Raw genomic sequence first — 24689 nt, forward strand, 5'->3', positions numbered from 1 at the left:
TTGCTATTCATCAATGAAAATTAAAATTTTGTCTGGAACATAATTGAAAACAACATCAGGGAAATTAACAGAATCAACAAGCTCCGGCTTTGAAGTCCCTTCAGGGCTGAAATGTTTTAAACTTTCCTTAAATGAAATGTGCCTGTAGGATTAAAAAAATGAAAATGTAAAAAACATTAATAAAGATTATTCTCTCTATAATTAAATAATAAGTGCAACAGACAGAACGCCCTCAAATCCCTGAAGCAATTAAAGATGTCAACAGTATTTTCTAAAATGATGTGTTTCGAGAAGCCAGCTTATCCAGATTTGAAGATCTAATTAATAAGGACACTTTGATATGATATTGGAGAGAAATGTGTCAACCCTTTACCTACAATCTGCTATTAAAGACACCATACCCATGTCAACAAACTAGAGACATATAAGTCATGTCCTTAAGAAATGGAAAAAAGCCTTTCCAATTCCACCCCTTTCATGCAAAAGACTTGGAGAGACATTTTTTCAAATATCCTGATGCAATTAAAGATGTCAAGAGTATTTTCTAGAATTATGTGTTTTGAAAAGCCAGCTTATTCAGATTTAAAGCTTTAAATAATAAAGACACTTTGATATAAACGTGGTGAAAAAATTATAGACATTTCATTTGATCTGAACTCCTGCAGTCAGTTTCATCAATATGTGTGTAATTTAAATCATTTCAAATCCAGGGACATCACAAACGGCAGTGCCTTAGTTTTGTTCATTTCCCTGATGTTCTTTTTTTTAATTTTGTTCCTGGCTAAAATTCTATATACACCGAAAAATATCAAGATTATTTCAAAGTGGCATGTGGCAGTAAGAAAGCTAACAAGAAAAAAAAATGAAGTGGTATTGTATATCCTGATATTTTCTATTAAAATTGGGGGAATGAAAATTAACAGAATACTATAAAAGAATCAAGCATAGGAAAAAAAACCTGTGTATTTGTATTTTATGTATTTTTCCCCATTCAGAGCGAATTGTGGTTAAAATGACATGCTTTCCTGGCCAAACAACTTAATCAAAGTGTTAGTTGTGCGGTTTTCAATTATCAATTTCCCTGTGATTCAAGATTCAGACTTTACCTCAGTGAGTCTAATTTGCGGAAAAAACCCCGCTCCACGTCTGTTGCATGATGGGAATGAAATTGGAAACGTTTTTTTCCCATGCTTTAAGGGCATGAACTATATGTCTTTACTTTGTTGACATGGGTATGGTGTCTGTAATAGCAGATTGTAGGAAAAGGGTTAACAAATTACTTTCTAAGATCTTATCAAAGTGTCCCTATTAATTAAAGCTTCAAATCTGGATCAGCTTCTCGAAACATTTCGTTTTAGAAGATACTGTTGACATCTTTGATTGCTTCAGGGATTTGAGGGCTTTCTGTTCCACTAATTCTTTTTTATAGAGAGAATTATCTGTATTAAAATGTTCATATGTTTTGAAAAATACAACATACAACAGTCATACAATAGACATGGAGCGAAAGTTTTCGGGAAATTAGCATCACTGAGTCTAAATCTTGAATCACAGGGAAATAGATCATTGAAAACCGCACAACAGACACTTTGATCATGTTGTTAGGACAGAAAAGGATGCAATATAAACAGAATTAGCTTTGAATGGGAAAAATGCATACAAATCAAGTACACAGGGACTTCTGATCCATGTTTGATTCATTTGCATTATTCTGTTAAATTTCACTCCGCCATTTTAACAGCAAAGAACAGGCATAAGGAAACCACTTCATTCTTTTCTTGTTAGCTATCTTATTGTCAAATGTTCGTTATTTGGCCATTCATAAGTGAAAATAGAATTTAAGCCAGGAACAAAATTGAAAACAACATCAGGGAAATAAACAAAAACCAACCCGCTGCCGTCTGTGATGTCCCTATGGATTTGAATGATTTGAATTACAACAAATATCTTTAATGAAACAGGCTGTTAAAAATAAAAAAGATAAAACATTAATACAGATTATTCTCTCTTTAAATTAAATAATTGGTGGAAGGTAAGCCCTCAAATCCATGATTCACTTAAATGTGTTAACGTATTTTCTAAATCGATGTGTTTCTAGAAGCCAGCTTATCACAATTTGAAGCTTTAATTAATACGGAAACTGTGATATTATTTTGGAGAGAAATATGTCGACCCGTTTTCTACAGTGTGCTATTAAAGACACCATACCCATCTCAACAAACTCGAGACATAATTATAAGTCATGACCTTAAGAAATGGAAAAAGCCTTTCCAATTTAATTCCCATCATACACCAGGCATGGAGCGACATTTTCCCGGAAATATGCATCGCTGATGTAAAGTCTGAATCTTGATTCACAGGAAAATTGATCATCGAAAACCGCAAAACTGACACTTTCAATATGTTGTTAGGATAGGAAAGCATTTAATTTTAACAGAATTAGCTCTGAAAAGGGAAACATTGCATAGAATTAAGTACACAGGGACTTTTGATCCATGTTTGATTCATTTGTGGGTTCGTGAATTCTTTGCATTTTTTGCCCATTTTCAGATCTAATTCTGTTTAAATTACATGTTTTTCTGTCTTAACAACATTATCAAAGTTGTGCGGTTTTCAATGATTAAATCCCTTTGATTCAAGTTTCAGAGTTAACCTCAGTGATGCTTATTTCCGGAAAAAAAATCGCTCAATGTCTGTTGCAGGAAGGGAATGAATTTGAAAATACCTTTTTTTCCATTTATTAAGGGCACGAATTATATGTCTCTTGTTTGTTGGCATGGGTATAGTGTCTTTCATAGCAGATTTTAGGAAAAGGGTTTACACATTTCTCTCCAAGATCATATTAAAGTATCCGTATTAATTAAAGCTTCAAATCTGGATAAGCTGGCTTTTCGAAAACGGATCATTTTAGAAAACACTGTTGACATCTTAATATTTATGCAAAAAGCTACAGAAACATGCTCAGTAGCCAAAAAGTTTAAACATAAACCCGGTTTAGTGACAATGGGCAAACGCCAAAGACATAGAACACAAAATCACAAACAAGAAACATAGAACAGCACAAAACTCTACAAACAGCACATTGCATAAATACTATATACATATATAAAAAAATAATTGGTATGTTTATCAAAAATTGTTAAGTACCGACTTGGAACGGTCAGTAAAATGTAAATTACTGTGGGTTTAAACCAGATTATGTGCACAAACCTCACTCTTATTCCAACAATCCTTAATAAAGATAAAACGCAAAGGGTAAATCTTATCAAAGTATGCATTAACTTGAGGAAACCTATCAATTAAACAAATAATAATAATAAAAAACGAAAAGGTAAACCCCAAGTACTTCTATGATTAGAGATCCCAACTCTATCATCAGGCAGAGTGAAACAATTCAGAGCACCTAATGCTAATACTTTTCAAAGATACGATGCAGTCATCGTTAGAAACCAAAAACATCACACACAGTCTGCCTAATAAAATAATAGGTTTAAAACTGTGTGATCATAGAGTTTCATAATAAAAAGCATCATTGTACTAAAACTGGGAACAAATAAAGTTCTCTCCTTCCAAATGATGTGAAAACGTAAAATGTTTGAAAAAAATTAAGTCACAGCCAAAACACTCGGAGTCAGTCAACACGTGCTCGCCAAAAAAGGTTTTAAATATAACATGCATTAGCAAATTCTTCATAAAAATCAAAGCACTGAAAGTTTAGTTATGAAAGGATGCTATATTCAACCCAATATTTTGTTTCAGGTATTCATCTTCAAAAACAAGAAGGCTAGTGCTCTTCAAAATATTGCCTTTATATCCACGGTTTAAATAAAATCCAAGTAATTCATTAAGTGTATCTGCCCATAAATTACATAAATTACATCAGGGATTTGAAAGCTTTCTGTTGCATTAATTCTTTTTTAAAGAGAGAATAATCTGTATAAATGTATTCCCATTGTTTGAATTTCTGCAGCCTGTTTCATTAAAGATATTTGTTGTAATTTAAATAATTTCAAATCCATAGGGACATCACAGACGGCAGTGTGTTGGTTTTGCACATTTTCCTGATGTTGTTTTAAATTTTGTTCCTGGCTTAAAATCTATTTAAATGAATGAATGTCCAAATAACGAACATGTGACAATAAGAGAGCTAACAAGAAAAAAATGAAGTGATATCTTTCTTCCTGTTTTTTTTCCTGTTAAAATGGGGGAATGAAAATTTACAGAATACTACAAACGAATCAAACATGGATCAGAAGTCAGAAGTGTACTTGAATTCTATGTAATTTTTCCCCGTTCAGACCTAATTCTGTTTAAAATTACATACTTTCCTGTCCTAACAACATAATCAAAGTGTCAGTTTTGCGGTTTTTAATGATCAATTTCCCTGTGATTCAAGATTTAGACTTTACCTCAGCGATGCTAATTTCCGGAATTGTTTCGCTCCATGTCTGTTGTATGATGGGAATGAAATTGGAAAGGCTTTTTCCATATCTTAAAAACATGAATTATATGTCTCTGGTTTGTTGAGATGGGTATGGTGTCTTTAATAGCAGATTGTAGGAAACGGGTTGACAATTTTTTCTCCAAGATGACTTATCAAAGTGTCTTTATTAATTAAAGCTTTAAATCTGGATAAGGTGGCTTCTCGAAACACATCATTTTAGAAAATACTGTTGACATCTTTAATTGCTTCGGGGATTTGAGGGCTTTTTGTTGCACTAAGTCTTTAATATAGAAGGAATAATATGTATTAATGTTTTTTACATTTTATTTTATTCTTTAAATCCTACAGGCATGTTTCATTTAAGGAAAGTTAAAACATATTCAACCCTGAAGGGACTTCAATGCCGGAGCTTGTTGATTTTGTTAATTTCCCTGATGTTGTTTTCAATTATGTTCCAGCCAAAATTTAATTTAAATTGATGAATAGCAACTAATTGAAAATGTGATATAGGAGATTATTTGACTTCACACTAATATCTTTATTTAACAGTCCTCTCAGGTTTTTAGATTCAGGTTTGTCTTTGGTTAAATTGGGCGAACGGGCGTGTGGGCGGGTGTTTACTGGCAGGCATCAAGAGGATTGGTGATTTCTTCTTAGATTTAATCTTTGGTAATGAAGCTTGTCATAAGGAAGTTTATGCAAACCTTAAGATTGCTTTTTGGGGTCCAAAAGGTTACAGGGAGATCACATATGGTTTGTAAAATGCACTGTTTCTAAATTGGGAAATGAAGTGTGGCAAATCATAAGAAGTGTTATAACTAAGTTACTTACTGCTGGCACCATACAGCAAATGTTGATATTTGCTCAAATATTGTCTTTGAAGACTACAATTTTCAAATGCGTTACTAATGGGTTTCAACAATTGGTTGATGTGTGATTGGTTGATTTACATTAAATATTATCACTGCATGTATTGTAAAAAATGAGGTCAAAATATCCATTGCTGTTGCAAAAGTCCATGTGGCCTAGTGGTTAAGGCACGGGTTTTCTATTTTTTCTTGATATTACCATTGTGGGCTTAATTTATTTACTCTTTATGATAAACAAATAAAGTATAAAGAATAAATAAAATATAACTATTCAAAGACTTTAACTTTGGTCAAAAAATGGTTTATTCAATAATTAAATCTCAAAAAGACGTCTTTCTTTTCTGTCTGAGCTCCAAATCAGTATAACTTATTGCGGATTGTACAGGATATCTGTAAATGTCAACAGAATTCTGGGATGTATGAAAAATTGCCACCAATCCGCAAGTGACATTTTCTAGAAAGGCAAACGTTCCTGTGAATAAGTCAAAGAGATTATTCCTTTACTGATGGAAAATTGGCTGTGCCACAAAGGGGTTAAAGCTATGAAAGAATGATTTGAATGTGAGAATGAAATGATATTCCGGGGTCCTATTATCAAAGGACGTATATAAACATTGTGTAAGGTTAAGAATTTGGTCATATGATGTTATACAAAATGAATGGTAAGTTTTACTTTCAAATTCAAATCCTTTTTCCTACTTCTTTTTTGTTTTGATTTTTTTTTCCAAAAAATATATGGTCTATTGATAATTCCGATTCGAAAAAAAGAAATTGTAAGATATGCTTTTTGATACGAGGGATGTACTCTCCTTACTATATACAGCTATACTCCTAGATACCGTACTATATGTAGCTGATCTATTTCCTATAAGTATCTGTTCTCCTAACTACATAGAGCTCCTCTCCTAATTATATAGAGCTGCTCTCATAACTATATAGAAATGTTCTCCTAAATATATATATCTGTTATTCTAACTATATTTTGTTTTTCAACTATATAGCTGACCTCCTAACTATATTGTTGTTCTCCTAACTATATATAGCCATTCTCCTAACTATATACAGGTGGGCTCCTAGTTGTTTTGGTAACCATCAATCAATCAGACAATCTGATCCGCTGATCCGAACTTTTTCCGGGAATTAGCATCGCTGAGGTAAAGTCTGAATCTTGAATCACAGTAAAATTTGATCATTGAAAACCACACAAATGACACATTGATTATATTGTTAGGACAGGTCATTTATGTTCCAGCCAAACTTTAATTTACATTGATGAATATCAACTGTTTGAAAATGTGACATAGGAGATTATTTGACTGCACACTAATATCTTCATTTAACAGGCCTCTCATGTTTTAGATTCAGGTTTGTCTTTGGTTAAATTGGGCGAACGGGCGTGTGGGCGGGTGTTTACTGGCAGCCATCAAGAGGATTGGTGGTTTCTTCTTAGAATTAATCTTTGGTAATGAAGCAATGCTATAAGGAAGTTTAAGAGCTTTTTGGGGTCAAAGCACAGGGTTTGTCAAATGCATTTTTTTTGTAATTGGGAAATGAAATGCGGCAAATCATACAATGTAAAAAGTGTTATAACTAAGATACTCACTGCTGTAACCCTATAGCTGTCGTTATTTCAAGTACAAGTAGCTAAACAACATTTGTTTTATTCTTTATGCTAAACAAATAAAGTATAAAAAATAAATCTCAAAAAGACGTATGTCTTTCTTTCTCTGTCTGAGCTCTAAATCAGTATGACTTATCGTGAGTTGGACAGGATATCTGTCAATGGCAACATAATTCTGGGAAGTATGAAAAATTGCCACCAATCCTCAAGTGACATTTTCTAGAAGCAAACGTTCCTGTGAATAAGTCAAAGCGATTATTCCTTGACTGATGGAAAATTGGCTGTGCCACAAAGGGCTTAACACTATGAAAGAATGATTTGAATGTGAGAAAGAAATGATATAGAGGGCGTCCTCTTATCAAAGGAGTATATAAACATTTTGTTAGATCAGCAATTTTCATTTGATATTATGATTTTATCAAACATTTTATGGAAATATTTACATTCAAAATTCAAATTCAAATAACCTTTTTGCTATTTCTTTTGAACAAATATTTGGTCTATTGATAACTTTGTTTGAAAAAGAAATCGTAAGATATGTTTGTTGATAAGAGGAACGTTCTCTCCTAACTATTTATAGCTATCCGCCTATACTACTGTTCTCCTTCAAATTTATAGCTGATCTACTAGCTATATATAGCTGATCTACTAACAAAATATATCTGTTCTACTTTCTATAAGTATATGTTCTCCTAACTACATAGAGCTGTTCTTCTAATGTAAAGAGTTGCTCTCCGAACTATATACAACTGTTCTCCTAAATATATATACCTGTTATTTTAACTACATATAGCTTTTCAACTATATAGCTGTCCTCCTATTTATATAGTTGTTCCCCTAACTATAAAGCTGTTTCTTTACTTGAAAGTTGTTCTCTTAACTATATATATTTGTTCTTCTGACTATATATAGCCGTTCTCTTTAATATATGTAGCTACCGGTAGTCTCCTTACTATATATAGATGGTCTCCTAGTTGTGTATAGTTGTTTTACTGATTATATATAGCTATTTTTCTTGCTTTATATAGCTTGTCTCCTAACTATATATAGCTGGTCTCCTATCTATATATAGCTGGTATCCTAACTATATAAAGCTGGTCTCCTAACTATATATACCTGTTCTTAATGTTCTGGTTACTATCAATCAATCAATCAATCAATCAATCAATCAATCAATCAGACAATTAGATTCGCCGGTCACCCCAAGCAGATTTTCGGTTAACAAAAATAAGTGGCATGCCAACATATACCTGTAGTTGATAAATGGATCTAAGATGATATATTTAAGTATAGATTATATTATATGTTTAACTAATTAAACTAGTTAGCTCCAAGGGAGCAACACCAACCATTTGTTGATCATGTAGTATAAACATTAAACAAATACATGCTGTAAATTTAGCAACATGTTGTGATGGAAGTCAAGAACATGAAACCTGCTGTTATGGCAGTCAAGAACATGAAACCTGCTATCATGGCAGTCAAGAACATCAAACAAGCTGTCACGGCAGTCAAGAACATCAAACAAGCTGTCACGGCAGTCAAGAACATCAAACAAGCTGTCATGGCAGTCAAGAACATCAAACGTGCTATCATGGCAGTCAAGAACATGAAATGTGCTATCATGGCAGTCAAGAACATCAAACGTGCTATCATGGCAGTCAAGAACATGAAACGTGCTATCATGGCAGTCAAGAACATGAAACGTGCTATCATGGCAATCAAGAACATCAAACGTGCTATCATGGTAGTCAAGAACATGAAACGTGCTATCATGGCAATCAAGAATATGAAACGTGCTATCATGGCAATCAAGAACATGAAACGTGCTATAATGGCAGTCAAGAACATGAAACGTGCTATAATGGCAGTCAAGAACATGAAACGTGCTATAATGGCAGTCAAGAACATGAAACGTGCTATAATGGCAGTCAAGAACATGAAAGGTGCTATAATGGCAGTCAAGAACATGAAACGTGCTATTAACGCAGTCAAGAACATGAAACCTGCTGTCATGACAATCAAAAACATCAATCCTGCTGATATGGCAGTCAAAACACAAACCTGATCTCATGACAATCAAGAACAATAAACCTGCTGTTAGACAGTCAAGAACATCAATCCTGCTGTCATAACAGTCAAGAATATCAATCCTGCTAGCATGGCAGTCAAGAATATCAATCCTGCTATCATGGCAGTCAAGAACATGAAATGTGCTATCATGGCAGTCAAGAACATGAAACCTGCTGTCATGACAGTCAAGAACATGGAACCTGCTGTCTTGGCAGTCAAGAACATGAAACCTGATGTCATGGCAGTCAAGAACATTAAACCTACTGTCATGATAATCAAGAACATAAAACCTGCTGTCATGGCAGTCAAGAACATGAAACCTGCTGTCATGACAATCAAAAACATCAATCCTTCTCTCATGGCAGTCAAGAACATCAATCCTGCAGTCATGGCAGTCAAGAACATCAAACAAGCTGTCATGGAACTCAAAAACATCAAACAAGCTGTCATGGCAGTCAAGAACATCAAACCTGCTGTCATGACAATCAAAAACAACAAACCTGCCAAGACAATCAAGAACGTCATGACAGTCAAGAACATCAAAACTGCTGTTATGACAATCAAGAGCATGAAACCTGCTGTAATGACAATCAAGAATATGAAACCTGCTGCCATGACAATCAAGAACATCAAACCCGCTGTCATGTCAATCAAGAACAACAAACCTTTTGTTATGACAATCAAGAACAACAAATCTGCTGCCATGACAATCAAGAACATCAAACCTGCTGTCATGGCAGTCAAGAACATTAAACCTGCTGTCATGACTATCACGAACATTAAACCTGCTGTCATGACAATAAAAAACATCAAACCTGCTGTCATTACTATCAAAAACATCAGATCAGCTGTCATGACAATTAAAAAATGCATTGAGGTCATGACAATCTAGAACAAAAAACCTGCCATGACAAGCAAGAACAAAAAATCTGAAGTCATGACAATCAAGAACATTACACCTGCTGTTATGACAATCAAAGGCATGAAATCTGCTGTCATGACAATCAAATAAATTAAACCTCCTGCCATGACAATCAAGAACATCAAACCTGCTGTCATGACAATCAAGAGCATCAAACCTGCTGTCATGACAATCATTAACATTAAACCTGCTGTTATGACAATCAAGAGCATGAAACTTGCTGTCATGACAATCAAGAAAATTAGACCTCCAGCCATGACAATCAAGAACATCAAACCTGCTGTCATGACAATGAAGAGCATGAAACCAACTGTCATGACAATCAAGAACATTAAACCTGCTGCCATGTCGATCACGAACATCAACCCTGAGGCAACAAACCTGCTGTTATCAACAACATCAAGAACAACAAACCTGCTGTTATGAAAATCAAGAACATTAAACCTGCTGTCATTACAATCAATAACAACAAACCTGCTGTCATGGCAGTCAAGAACATTAAACCTGCTGTTATGACAATCAAGAGCATCAAACCTGCTGCATGTCATGACAATCAAGAACATTAAACCTGATGTCATGACAATCAAGAACATTAAACCTGCTGTAATGACAATGAAGAGCATGAAACCAACTGTCATGACAATCAAGAACATTAAACCTGCTGCCATGTCGATCACGAACATCAACCCTGAGGCAACAAACCTGCTGTTATCAACAACATCAAGAACAACAAACCTGCTGTTATGAAAATCAAGAACATTAAACCTGCTGTCATGACAATCAATAACAACAAACCTGCTGTCATGGCAGTCAAGAACATTAAACCTGCTGTTATGACAATCAAGAGCATCAAACCTGCTGCATGTCATGACAATCAAGAACATTAAACCTGATGTCATGACAATCAAGAACATTAAACCTGCTGTAATGACAATCAAGAACATGAAACATGCTGTCATGACGAGCATGAACAACAAACCTGCTGCCATACCAATTAAGCACATTTAACCTGCTGTCATGACAATCAAAACCATCATACAAGATTGTATGATGCTCAAGAACATAAAACATGATATCATGACAGGCAAGAACATAAAACCTGCTGTCATGACAGGCAAGAACATAAAACTTGCTGTCATGAAAATTATTTATCAAGAACCTGCTGCCATGACAGGCAAGAACATAAAACCTGCTGTCATGACAGGCAAGAGCATAAAATCTGATGTCATGGCAATAATTATCAAGAACATGCTGTCATGACAGACAAGAGCATAAAACCTGCTTTCATGACAGGCAAAAGCATATAACCTGCTGCCATGACAGACAAGAGCATAAAACCTGCTGTCATGGCAAAAATCATCAATAACATGCTGTCATGACAGGCAAGAGCATAAAAGCTGCTGTAATGACAATAATTAACAAAAACATGCTGTCATGACAGGCAAGAGCATAAAACCTGCTGTAATGACAATAATTAACAAAAACATGCTGTCATGGCAGGCAAGAGCATAAAACCTGCTGTCATGGCAATAATCACCAAGAACATGCTGTCATGGCAATAATTATCAAGAACATGCTGTCATGACAGGCAAGAGCATAAAACCTGCTGCCATGGCAATAATCATCAAGAACATGCTGTCATGACAGACAAGAGCATTAAACCTGCTGTCATGGCAATAATCATCAAGAACATGCTGTCATGACAGACAAGAGCATAAAACCTGCTGTCATGGCAATAATCATCAAGAACATGCTGTCATGACAGACAAGAGCATAAAACCTGCTGTAATGACAATAATTATCAAAAACATGCTGTCATGACAGGCAAGAGCATAAAACCTGCTGTCATGGCAATAATCATCAAGAACACGCTGTCATGACAGGCAAGAGCATAAAACGTGCTGTAATGACAATAATTATTAAAAACATGCTGTCATGACAGGCAAGAGCAAAAAACCTGCTTTTATAACAATTATTATCAAGATCATGCTGTCATGACAGGCAAGAGCATAAAACCTGCTGTCATGACATTAATCACCAAAAACATGCTATCAAGAACACGCTGTCATGACAGGCAAGAGCATAAAACGTGCTGTAATGACAATAATTATTAAAAACATGCTGTCATGACAGGCAAGAGCAAAAGACCTGCTTTTATAAAATGCTGTCATGACAGGCAAGAGCATAAAACCTGCTGTCATGGCATTAATCACCAAAAACATGCTATCAAGAACATGATGTCATGCCAATGAAGAACATCCAACGATGTTTTGTAGTTTTATATAACAAGAAAAGCAGGCAAGTAGTCACATTGTACAGCTCATATATTTAAATTGTTTCAATTTATCAAACAGTGATTGACTGTTTGGACTTGCATTGAGATGGATTGCATTTGGATCTGTTAATTTGTGAAAAAAATCCCTCCCATTTTTATATAAAGGCTAAATATATGAGAATTGTGTTTTAGCTTGTTTGTTTCTCGAGGAAATACAGCAAAAAAGTTGTCATGGCTGTGGTGTTATTGTCGTCACCGGTGCTGTCCGCGGCAGCTGTGATGCAGATGCATCTTTCATGGCTTCCCTGGCAGCACTCAAATACGATGTGTGAAAGTAGAAAAAAAGACTTTGCTGATGCAATTACGATGTCTCATAAAATGATAATATGATATAGTTTCCAGATAGTATTTCTCATTAGCACCCAGGCATTGATTTGTGAAATATGTAGAAATATAATACAGTGCTAGTAAAAGACCCCCCAAACAGAAAAAAAAAATGAAAGGAAAAAAAAAACATGTTGTTTTTTATTTCACTACGAAAAACTATAGGATAGGTATGGGAGGTAATTGTTTTGTTTAAGGAAATATGATTTAATAGTGTATAAATATTAATTTCATGATGCAAAACTGAATTCAAAAAGGACCAAAGAAAAAACAAAAATTAACAGTCTTGCCAACTAATTCTACAGTCCAATCAAAACACTGGGGTTCTAAATCCAGAAAAAAATGTATGCAAGCAATAGAAAAATTATGCTATGGTGCAAAAGATTAGGGTACATGTACGTCAAAAAATAAATAATTGTACTATCTGTTATGAATGATTTCTTATGGTTAATCTGATCATATATATATATATTCATTTTGAAGTAAAAATGTTTTCTTTTCATGATATTATCTACACATGGTTCCATATTCAAAGCCAAGTTATTTCACAAAATTCTGTTCCATGTTATTATAAGCCATGGGGATAAATAACACCTAACATTTAACAGCAGGTTTCCATTGAAAAAATATCCGGTCATTCCTACTTAAGTAATTTTAAAAGGAATAATTTGGATGTATTCGGCTAATATAGTTCTTATGTAATAGTTGACATGAAGTAAAATCTTAATGATTAAGAACGGGAGGTTCAAGCGTAGCGAACAATCTCTTCTTAATCATTAAGATTTAACTTCAGGTCATCTAACTAATTTTGGATACAACCTCATTAGCTGACACATTATCAATGCAAAATCTGACACAGTGATTGTGTATCTGTCATGATTGGCAGTGGGCGGACCTTAATTAAATTCTCATACTCATTAAAATCTTAATGAAAAGATTAGCACTAATGATTGCCTATCTGCAAGTAGCGTACATTGGCTGAAAATGTATGTTCTGTTCTAACCAGTATAAGTAAACATAACCATAATTAACCAATCTAATCCAATCTACAGGCTCGGAGACCCAGATTGTCCTCTCTAACATTTCCAGAGGTTCACATGTCTACATATTTGGTAGTTAAAATCAACCAACAATTCTGATATTGTATTAGCAGTCATTTTAAAAACCCTGAAGACCACCAACTAGTTATGAAAAAAATGATATTGTCATTTCTTTAGAACGTCATGAAAACCAGACACTAATGACTTTTGTGTGTCTTCAACTTATTTCCAGATTATTTTGTTGGACAGAAATAGCCACAACATAATTGGACGTTTCTGCATAAAGGAACGTGAAATGAATTATTCAGTGCAAATTTGTCTTAAATAAGCTCCAAATTTGTAACAGAGGCAAATGAAGTGTTTACCAGAAAATAGCAATCTATTGACTGATGTTCTTTAGGCTCTAAATATCCACTTTTGTTAAGATACACTGAACAAACCAGTTTTGTTACATAACACTGTAATCACCATTCCTGTTATGTAACACTCAAATTACTGGTTTTGATATGTAATGCTGAAGATACCAGTTTTGTAATTGACACTTAAATATCCAGTTTTGTTTAGTAACACTTAAATATCCAGTTTTGTTTAGTAACACTTAAATATCCAGTTTTGTTTAGTAACACTTAAATATCCAGTTTTGTTTAGTAACACTTAAATATCCAGTTTTGTTATGTAACACTTAAATATCCAGTTTTGTTATGTAACACTTAAATATCCAGTTTTGTTATGTAATATTTGTTTAGTAACACTTAAATATCCAGTTTTGTTATGTAACACTTAAATATCCAGTTTTGTTATGTAATATTTGAATAACCAGTTTTGTTATGTAACACTAAATTACCAGTTGTGTTAAGTAACACTCAAATAACCAGTTTTGTTTAGTAACACCCCAATAACCAGTTTTGTTAAGTAACACTCAAATAACCAGTTTGGTTAAGTAATACTCAAATAATCAGTTTGGTTAAGTAATACTCAAATGACCAGTTTTGTTTAGTAATACTCAAATAACCAGTTTTGTTAAGTAATACTCAAATAACCAGTTTTGTCTAGTAACACCCCAATAACCAGTTTTGTTAAGTAACACTCAAATAACCAGTTTGGTTAAGTAATACTCAAATAATCAGTTTGGTTAAGTAATACTCAAATGACCAGTTTTGTTTAGTAATACTCAAATAACCAGTTTTGTTAAGTAATACTCAAATAACCAGTTTTGTTTAGTAATACTCAAATAACCAGTTTTGTTTAGTAATACTCAAATAACCAGTTTGTTAAGTAACTGTCAAATAGCTTTTTTGTTATGTATATAACACTCAAATATAGAGTTTAGTTATGTATAACACTCAAATTGCAAGTTTAGTTAAGTAACACTCAAAATACCAGTTTTGTAATGAACAAATAACAAGGCAATATTAAGGTAAGATTGTATCTCTCTGATCAACTTTCATTTCAATGGGATGAATAGGTTTTTTTTCCCAGGATTATATTTATTTCAACAGGAACAGTTAACACTTTAATTACCAGTTTTGTTATATTGCAATTTTATTTGTTCATTGACAATTCATTTCATTGCATCCTATGGAGGTGATATTTGTCTTGAAATATTTAGAAAGGAGAAGTGAACAAAGTGCCAGTGTTTGTGTGCTCTGGGTTTATTATGCTTATGGTTGACATTCATTTGATTTTATTGTATTACATCGAGAAGCAATTTTTTTCCTGAAATATTTAGAGGGGAATTCAGGGGCAGATCCAGAATTTGATGTTTGAGGGGGCGTAACTTAGGTGCGTTACCTTTTGACTTGCGCCCCTCCCTCAGAACCTAAATGAATTAGGTTAAAAGTGTTGACATGGGGATTTGGAATTTTAACAACTTCTAGCACCATTTTTATTATGCTGTGATTTTGACTCTCTGATCAACATTTCATACATGCCATATCACCCTGGTGGGGGGGAAATCCCTCTGGAATTCAGACTCATCCCCCTGTCTTCTGGTGTGGGATCAACATCCCCTGAAATTATAATTATTATTTTTATTTTTTTACAAAAACCTATTCAAGGCTTACAGTGGAAAGCATCCATAATATTATGAGTGTATATTAAAATCAATAAAGACACAATCTGTACCAACCATTTTGACTAAGTCCAAACATATATTATATGTATATTTGATAAATAAAAAATGTTTGTAAATACTCCTTCCACAATTTCTGTATTTAGTCTTATATTATAGATGTTGGTATTGCGCTAAATTATACATAGATATTTTGAACTGTAAAGAACACATTGATAACATTACGTGATTATGTCAATCAACCAATCACAATCCTATTAGTAACGGTATTGAAAATTGTGGTCTTCAAAGACAATATTTGGACAAATATCATCATTTGCTGAAGCGTTCCAGCTGGCAGTATCTTAGCTTTAATACTCATAATATTTTTTTTTGTACTTTTCATCAGTACTTTTTCCTAATTGGTGCATTGTGTAAACCACGCATGAGTCCCTTTAGCACTTGCTATTTCGGGGTAATCAAGATTGATTTGTACGGTATGCCTGGGATATGGAAATGTGTTACACCCTGCCGCTCTCTGTAGTTTTCTAGCTGGTTGTTTCAATTGCATTTCACTTTAATAATTAATCTTATAGCTGTTATCTAACTTAGCTTGTCCTATCTTAATTTACTTTTCCAGGAATGATGTCAACAACAGTTTCAGTTGCATAACAGTGTTTGATAATTAATCGTAAAGCTGTTATGTAACTTATCTTATCTTTTGGGATTTTATCTTTTGATATCTTATCATATCATAATTTATCATATCTTAACTTACTTTTCCAGGAATGATGTCTACAATAGTTTCAGTTGCATTACAGTGTTTGATCATTATCCTTATAGATTTTATTTAACTTATCTTATCTGATTTTATCTTATCTCATTTTTATCTTATCTTATCTTATCTTACTTTTCCATGAATGATGTCTGCAACAGTTTCAATTGCTTTACAGTGTTTGATTATAATTCTTATATTTGTTATCTTATCTTATCTTATCCTTTTGTATCTTGTCATATCTTAACTATCTATTCCAGGAATGATGTCGACAACTGTGCCCATGTACCTAGCGGAATGTTCACCCGTCAACATTCGGGGACGTCTTGTGTCATTAAACATCGCCATGGTTGCGTGCGGTCAATTTGTTGCGAGTGTAGTGGCTGGATTCTTTGGAGGGAACCAGAAAAATGGATGGCGGTAAGTGTTGTAGATCATTAGACATTAAAAAACTAACTATTTAACAGTTTGTTTTGTATTAAGCATTATTCGAAACTCCTCGGTCATTTTCTATTGAAACAACCTCGGATGTATATGGACGGTTTATAATGTAAACAATCGCTATGCTTTAACTACGCTGAAAGTAGATCACGTAGTAATTTTAATTAAGCAGTTAAACTTAATGATTTAACTCTTGGGGAACTTAACTATGTCTGCAATTATACACTTCACTTTCAATCAATTAAAACTTAGATATACTAATACAAAACACTACATTTAATTAATAATATAATTCAGAATTTTAACTTTTTCTACTGATGTATCAGCATACATTCGAGCTTGTTTTGAGTGAAAATGGTCGAGGAGTTCCGAATGATTAACCATTCATTATTTTTCATGATTTTATTACATCAAATTTAAATTTTTTGTATTCCTGGTATTGCAAAGCCTAGGTGTCAGTGTCAGCAGGACCTTCGCTAAAAAGCATTCAATATATTCAAATGAAACTTAAATCACATGTTGCCGAAGACTTCGTGCACATGTACCGCAAGGCCCATAACGCTGACACTAATAATTGATGAGCTACCAGTATGCCCATTTTTTGATATCCTTTCTGCATTTCATACACAGAAAACTCTTAAATCTATTGATGCTAAGAAGTCTGATAAAGAAAATGTCATTTAATGTCGGTATACGCAGAAGTTTATTTTATTGGTAATGCAATTAAATTGGGCTTAGATGCTGTATTCTGGAGGGATTTCTTTTATACAGCCTCTTAATGCATTCAATTCACAGAAAGCTTTCAAAAATTCCTGAGTCGGCAGAAACTGATATGTAAAACTGACAGTTGATGTCAATTATGTGAAAGTGCAATGTCATTATGTGGATGTTACAGAACCTGATTTTAATGTCTATACTCAAAAATATTTTCTTCCATCTTTTTATCACGTCACGGTGAGACATTATCAATTATGTGGGAAGACAGCATTACTTGAGTCTGTTCGGAGAAGCAATAGATTTTCATAATTCTGTTTGTTTGCCATGATAGAAGACATTTCTTTCCTGTTCAGCTTGTCAATTGTTTCTGTCTATGTGTCCGCCTTTCACATTCATTTTGTTTGTTTCTCGATATGATGATGTAAAACATTAGGACATTGATAAATTGTTCTCGGAATTGTCTTCCCTACTTCCCTTATAACTCTGAAAAAAACTATCATTTTTTTTATTTGACATACATGCTGAGATAAGCAGGTGTTCCGGCATTTGAATAAGTTGTCAGGGTCATACTGCAATTAACAGATTTTTTTCCAATGTGATTAGCAGGTGTTCCCACATTTAAAAAAAAATGGTCAGGTACATGCTGCAATTAGCAGATTTTCCCACTAAGATGAGCAGGTGTTCCCGCATTTGAAAAAATGGTCATATACATGCTGCAATTAGCAGATTTTCCCAATAATATGAGCAGCTGATCTCACATGTGAAAAAAATAATCAGGTACATGCTGCAATAAGCAGCCTGCTGCAGGTGTTCCTGCATTTGAAAAAATAATCAAGTACATGCTGCAATTAGAAGATTTGCCAATGTAATAAGCAGGTGATCCAACAGGTGATGAAATGTGGTTGGGTACAAGGTGTCAAAAGTAAGCGTTCTCAAAATTTGAAAGGTGGCCATGCTGAGGTTCATGCTGAAATTATCAAGTATTCCCACAATTGAACGTGATCTGAGGTTCATGCTGCAAAAAGCAGGTGATACCACATTTAAAAAGTGGTCAGGTACATACTTGGATCAAACTTTTAGATACATGTAGGTTGTCATGTACTTACTGTAATAAGCAGGTGCTCCTGCTGTAAAAAGCAGCTGCTACCATTGTAATTAGCAGGCACTCCCACTGTAATTAGCAGGTGTTCCCCAATTTGAAAAAGTGGTTAGGCACATGCTGCAATTATATAGCAGGTGTTCCCACATTTAAAGAAGTGGTCAAGTACCTTAATATGCTGTGATTAGCAGGTATTCTTACATTTGAATAAGTGTTCAAATACGGGTATAAGCTATGATAAGCAGGTATTCCCACATTTGAATAAGTAGTCAAGTACCGGTAAAAGCTGTAAAAAGCAGTTATTCCCACATTTAAAGAAGTCGCCAAATACCTATATGCTGCGATAAGCAGGTATTCCCACTGCAATTTGCAGGTGTTTCCACTGTAATAAGCAGATGTTCCCACAGTTATTAGCAGGACTGGTGTTCCCACTGTAATTAACAGGTGTTCCAACTGTAATATGCAGTTGTTTCCACTAATAAGCAGGTGTTTCCACTGTACTTTGCAGGTGCTCCCAAATTAAAATAGTGGTTAGGTATGTCCTGCAATTAACCTAAACATTCAAATACAAAAATGTGGATGTATAACTTCATTTCTGTTCCAGGTATATGCTGGGTTTAGCAGGGGTTCCAGCATTTCTTCAGTTCCTGGGGTTCTTTTTCATGCCAGAGAGCCCGCGCTGGCTTATCATGTCTCGGCAGGAGGAGAAGGCAAGACGCGTGTTGCAGTCAATGCGCGGGCAGCTTGATATCGAGGATGAATATGAGAGTATCAAGATGGCGTGTGTGGAAGTAGAAAGGGATGAGCAGATTTCTAGTGAGTAACAACTTGCTTGTCCTGTTATACTATATATATCCTTATTGATGTGCGTGCCATTTTAAATTTGCAGGTTGTTATTTCATGGGTAGTTTCCTGTGAAACTGGGTCTTAAATGATGCTTAAAATGTCACTTGAAACTTAAATAAAACACAGCTTAAATTTCTCTGTAATCTTGGAGTCATCTGCCTAAGCAATTTGTGATACTTGGTCTTAAATGATCCTTAATGTGTATCAAAGCTTGAATGTAACACAGCTTAAATTTCCCTGTAAACTTATAGAGTCAGCTCTCAGCCTGAAATTTTTTACAGTGCACAACATAAAGATTATATGGCCTGCTTCTCTTTTGTTTATAATCAAAATGCAGGGTGATAAAAGTTCGCTAAATTGTATCTGTTCAGACATAAATTTCTATTAAAAAAACTTGTTTGATTCACTTTAACTTGACAAACCCTTTATTTATATGTATTAACTGCAGAACCCTCAAAATATTTTTTTCATGTACTGCGTGAAATTTATTGTACACAACCAATTCTGTCTCATTTCCATACGGATTTTTTTAGAAATATACAATTCAAAAAATGACAAGTAACTTTTTCAATATCAATTCCCATAATTCACCTGTTTTTTTTAATTATTTTCTTTAAATATTTCACAGAATGTTGGGCTAACAGATTCTATTTATGTTACTCAAAATGTCTAGAACTCAAAGTCTGTTATCAAAATCTGCTGAGACTCGTTTGTCTCATAATTAGGTCTTGAAAGGTCACCATTGGCACTAAAAAGTAATTTTTTCCTAACTACTCAGTAATTGTCTGTGGTAAAGGGCTTACATGTCTTTGAAAATACCCCTGAAAGCTTTTACGATCCCTTTTAAGGAAATTACTGAAGGAATTAACTTAATTGTTGGGGTATTAATCATAAAAGCTTTCTGAAGTTTTAACAGCCGTTCCGTCCTTATAGGTACGTACATCCTCAAGTAGCCAGGCATGTAGGGGGAGGAGGAGGGGAGGATGTAGGTGATTGTGGCGTAGGCATGCAGGGGATGGTGGAGATGGGGGCATGCAGGGGATGTGGGAGGTGGCATGCAGAGGTTGGTGGAGGTGGGGGCATGCAGGGGATGTGGAAGTAGGCATGCAGGGGGGGGTGGAGGTGGGGTCATGCAGGGGATGTGGGAGGTGGCATGCAGGGGGTGGTGGAGGTGGGAGCATGCAGGGGATGTGGGAGGTGGCATGCAGGGTGGGCGGGGTGTAGGTGGGGACATGCTGGGGATGGGGGAGGTAGCATGCAGGGGGTGGTAGGAGGTGGTATGCAGGGGATGTGGGAGGTGGCATGAAAGGGATGGGGGAGGAAACATCCAGGGGGTGGTTGAGGTTGGGTCATGCAGGGGATGTGGGAGGTGGCATGCAGGGGGGAAGGAGACGGTTGGGGCATGCAGGGGATGGTGGAGGAGGCATTCAGAGGTAAGGAGAGGAAGCATGCAGGGGTGGTGAAGGTTATGGCATGCAGGGAATGTTGGAGGTGGCATCCAGGGGGGAGAGGGAGGAGGGGGCATGCAGGGGTGGTGGGAGTTGGCATGCAGGGAGTTTTGGGGAGGGGGAATACAGGGGATTGGGAAGGAGACATGCAGAGGGTGGGGGAGGGGGCATGCAGGGGGTTGGGGAAAATAGGGGCATGCGGGGGGGGGGGGTCGGGGTGGAGGTGGCATGCATAGGGGTGAGGAGGGAGAATTCAGGGGGTGGGGAAGGAGGCATGAAGAAGGAGAAGCTAGGGAGCATGCAGGGGATGGGGAAGGAAGGGGCATGTAGGGGGTGGGAGTGGAGGCATGCAGAGGGTGGGGGAGGAGGGAGCATGCAGGGGTTGCGGAAGGAAGGGGCATGTTGGGAATGGGGGAGGAGGGGATATGCAGATGGTGGGGAGCATGAAGGATGTGAGAGAAGGAGGGTGCATAAAGGGTATTGGAGATGTTCTTTTGATGGGTATTAGGTCAGCATAAATCAATGGTGTGTTTGGTGTAACCTGACCCAGATGAAAAAAGCAAAAATGACTAAATGATGAACACCAGTGGCTTAAAAACCATTCATATGGCGGGATAGGTTATCACAAAACAAAATATTTAAATTGTTTATATATTATGGCCTGATTTGTTTGATGTTGAGATTTAATTAAAGGACACTTATTATAATAACCTTGTCAATGTTTGATAATGTCAACAATATAAAACAATCAATAGAGCAGCCTTATTTAGCTTATTTCCTTAGAAACAACATTTCAACCATCATTTTATTTACAGTACACCAGCTGACATAGTTTTTAAAACACACCACCCTACCACCCTAATGTGGTACTATATGGGGGAGGTTTGTAAATATAGCTGATGGGCTAAGTTCCTAAAAAAAAACATGTATTTCAATAATTATGGTCCCGCAAAACATTTCAATTTACTGAAAATTTGAACTTAGAATATGTATATTTCAGAACAAATTGAAATAAATGAAAGAAAATGTTCATGATGAGAACTTTCTTCTCCTTGGCCTATGTTTATATCTGGTAATATCCAGCAAGTCTTTAAATTTCCTCACCTGACAAATATGCTTTTGGGGGCCCTTATCACATTCTGGGATGGCTATCATAACAATTTGTACAGGGTATTTGTTACACATTTTACTTAGAATAGGAACATATTCATTTCACCTATAATTTTGGAGGCACTGTTTTTTGTCTTTGTAGAGAAAATCCCTGTGGTGCTACAGATGTGCAAATTCCCGTCGTTACGCCGCGCACTGGTGATTGGTTGTTTTCTGCAGATGACACAGCAGTTGGCAGGAATAAACACAGTCATGTAAGTATTGCCACAGTGATTATATCATCCCCCTGGCCCAAAATTCTCGAAATATTTAAGTATGTATTTTGCCCAATTAAAATTAGCTACTTAAGCCTGTTAAGCAGATGCACCCTTAAAGATTGAAAGTTTTGACCACCTTTTTATTTTTTGCCTTGGACAAGGCATTTTTTGCGGAAATCCATGGAAACCAGTTACTGTATATAAGACTGCTGACAAAAAGTTAGATCACAGATTTTTATATTTAAGTTCAAAAATTGATGTTTTACTCATTTTTCTTAAACCGTAAGTAACGGTTTAAGCCATAAAACATCAATTTTCGACCGGAAATATGAAAATCTACCATTTGATTATTTACGCAAAAAAAAGAGTTGTAAAATGGTATATCTGTAAGAGGGCAGCTTTAAAAAGTTTTGAGAAATTGGGGCCACTCAGTTTAAGGCTTAATCTAAGGGCTATAGTTGGTGTTGTTTGTTTGTCTGTTCATTTCTCTTTTCAGTGTTGTCTTTACAGATGATAAGTCATGAGCCCATTTTTTATTGAAAGAAAAAATGCTGAGTTATGCCAATTCAGTATTTTAAGACTGAAAACTTTTGAGAAGTAATGACAATAGTGGATTTAGAGGGGTGGGGGGGGGTGCACATTCACCATATTTTTTAAAACTGTATCCAATATATATACTTTCGATTCTGATTAAGGGGCATATGTCAAAAGGTTGCACCCCCAAGTTACACCCCCTCTATCATCAATTTCTGGATCCGCCCCTGGTTGGCGTTCATTCTGGACCTCTTTTGTTTTAAGTGTAGATGAGATTTTCATTGAAACCTCCACTAAACTTAGATAGATCATTTTAATTTGATAAATTATTAGCTTACAATTGCCTTTAAAAGAATATGAAATTCCGAAATGCAATCACAAATATAAATGAATGAGTTCAAAGATCGAGCAAGACCCATATTTCAAATATCCGCTGAATCAGAGCTCTAATTAAGCACTCAATAATATGATCCCAGAGAATTAATTCTCATAATTGCTCCAATCAACAGGCATGCTGCTTTCTAACCAACAATAGAGTAGTAATATCCGAATAATGAAGCAATTAAACAGATTTAATTTGCTTTATTCTTGGAATGGGGTTGTTAGTTGCTTGGCAACGATGACATCATGGCTACTCTAATTCTGACCCTATGGCGATGGCATTATTGCTCTTTTTCTTGTCAATATCATGATCAGACGTTTTCTACACAGTTTGTTTGTCTAGTTTCCTGATTGATTAGTTCTTGTAATTTGTTATTATTTTTTCCTATTCACCAGATTCAATACTGGTTTGGCCTTTCCAATACTGGCTGATAATCAGGGAGGCCAGATTCTGTTTTGATTATAGCTCCGCTTTATTGGAATTGTTCTTCACTCGATTTCCCTCTAATCTTGTATTAGTAATACATTAAACAATACGGATTTCAGCGTTATTTGCTGAAGTCAGAGTTTCAGCTTAAAGTTAATAATGCTTTGCACAACAGTTCAATGAGATAAGAAAAAGTTATTGACAAACTTGAGCTTTAAAATGATGGCCTAATATTAATCGCTTTGAGTAAAACCATTTGAAAATCATTTTTTAGTTTTTTTATGGGTATCTTGCAAAAAAAGAAATAATGTGCACAATATATCATTTTTTTATTTTTGACTCATTATTCAGTCTCACTCTTTTCTAACTCATTTCACTTCAAAACAATAAAAACGGCATAATGTGTGTACTAATTAAAAAATATTAGCTCTTTATATGTTTTTTTAGCTACATGGCCACAAAGTCCCCAGGTAAAATTGTGCTTAAATATTGCTAATATTTTTATCTGTACACACATAATAATATGCTGTCTGGTACTTTGAGCATTTATGTAATAAAATTAAATTAGTTGAGAACATTATTATGCAATAAAATTAAAAAAAAAAGTTTTTGGTGTCAACCTTTATTTATAATGCACTCTCAAAGTAAATACAGCTTAGGACGGTTTTAATGAGATCAAAAACAATTATTGCAATGAGTAAAACTGTTTGAAAATAATTTTCTAGCTTTTTCTTGATGGACCTCTCTTGCAAAAATACAACAGTTTAAAATCAAGCATTGTCAAGATCCCTAGATAAGGATGAGTCTCATTAAAATATTTTTATGAACATTTAGTTACAGGTTTAAAAACATGCTGCAGAAATAAACCCCAGTTGAAACCTTGCTGGGTCAAGGTCAAGGTCAAGGTAAGCTCAGTGAGTGCTCTCGCCTCCGGGTTTGATTACCGACCTGGCCGTATGTGAGTTTGGTTGGTGGT

General features: G+C 35.1%; 1 protein-coding gene across 1 annotated transcript in view; it reads left to right on the forward strand.

Moving 5' to 3' along the window:
• The window catches only part of LOC128218052 (proton myo-inositol cotransporter-like), a 93789-nt gene that overhangs the window by 34544 nt on the left and 34556 nt on the right, over positions 1-24689 (forward strand). Inside the window, exons 2-4 of the mRNA XM_052925572.1 lie at positions 16714-16873; positions 19315-19526; positions 22257-22368. Coding sequence (XP_052781532.1) covers positions 16714-16873; positions 19315-19526; positions 22257-22368 — 484 coding nt within the window. The remainder of the gene's footprint in view (positions 1-16713; positions 16874-19314; positions 19527-22256; positions 22369-24689) is intronic.

Source organism: Mya arenaria, chromosome 14 (genome assembly GCF_026914265.1).
Source record: "Mya arenaria isolate MELC-2E11 chromosome 14, ASM2691426v1".
NCBI classification, from domain to species: domain Eukaryota; kingdom Metazoa; phylum Mollusca; class Bivalvia; order Myida; family Myidae; genus Mya; species Mya arenaria.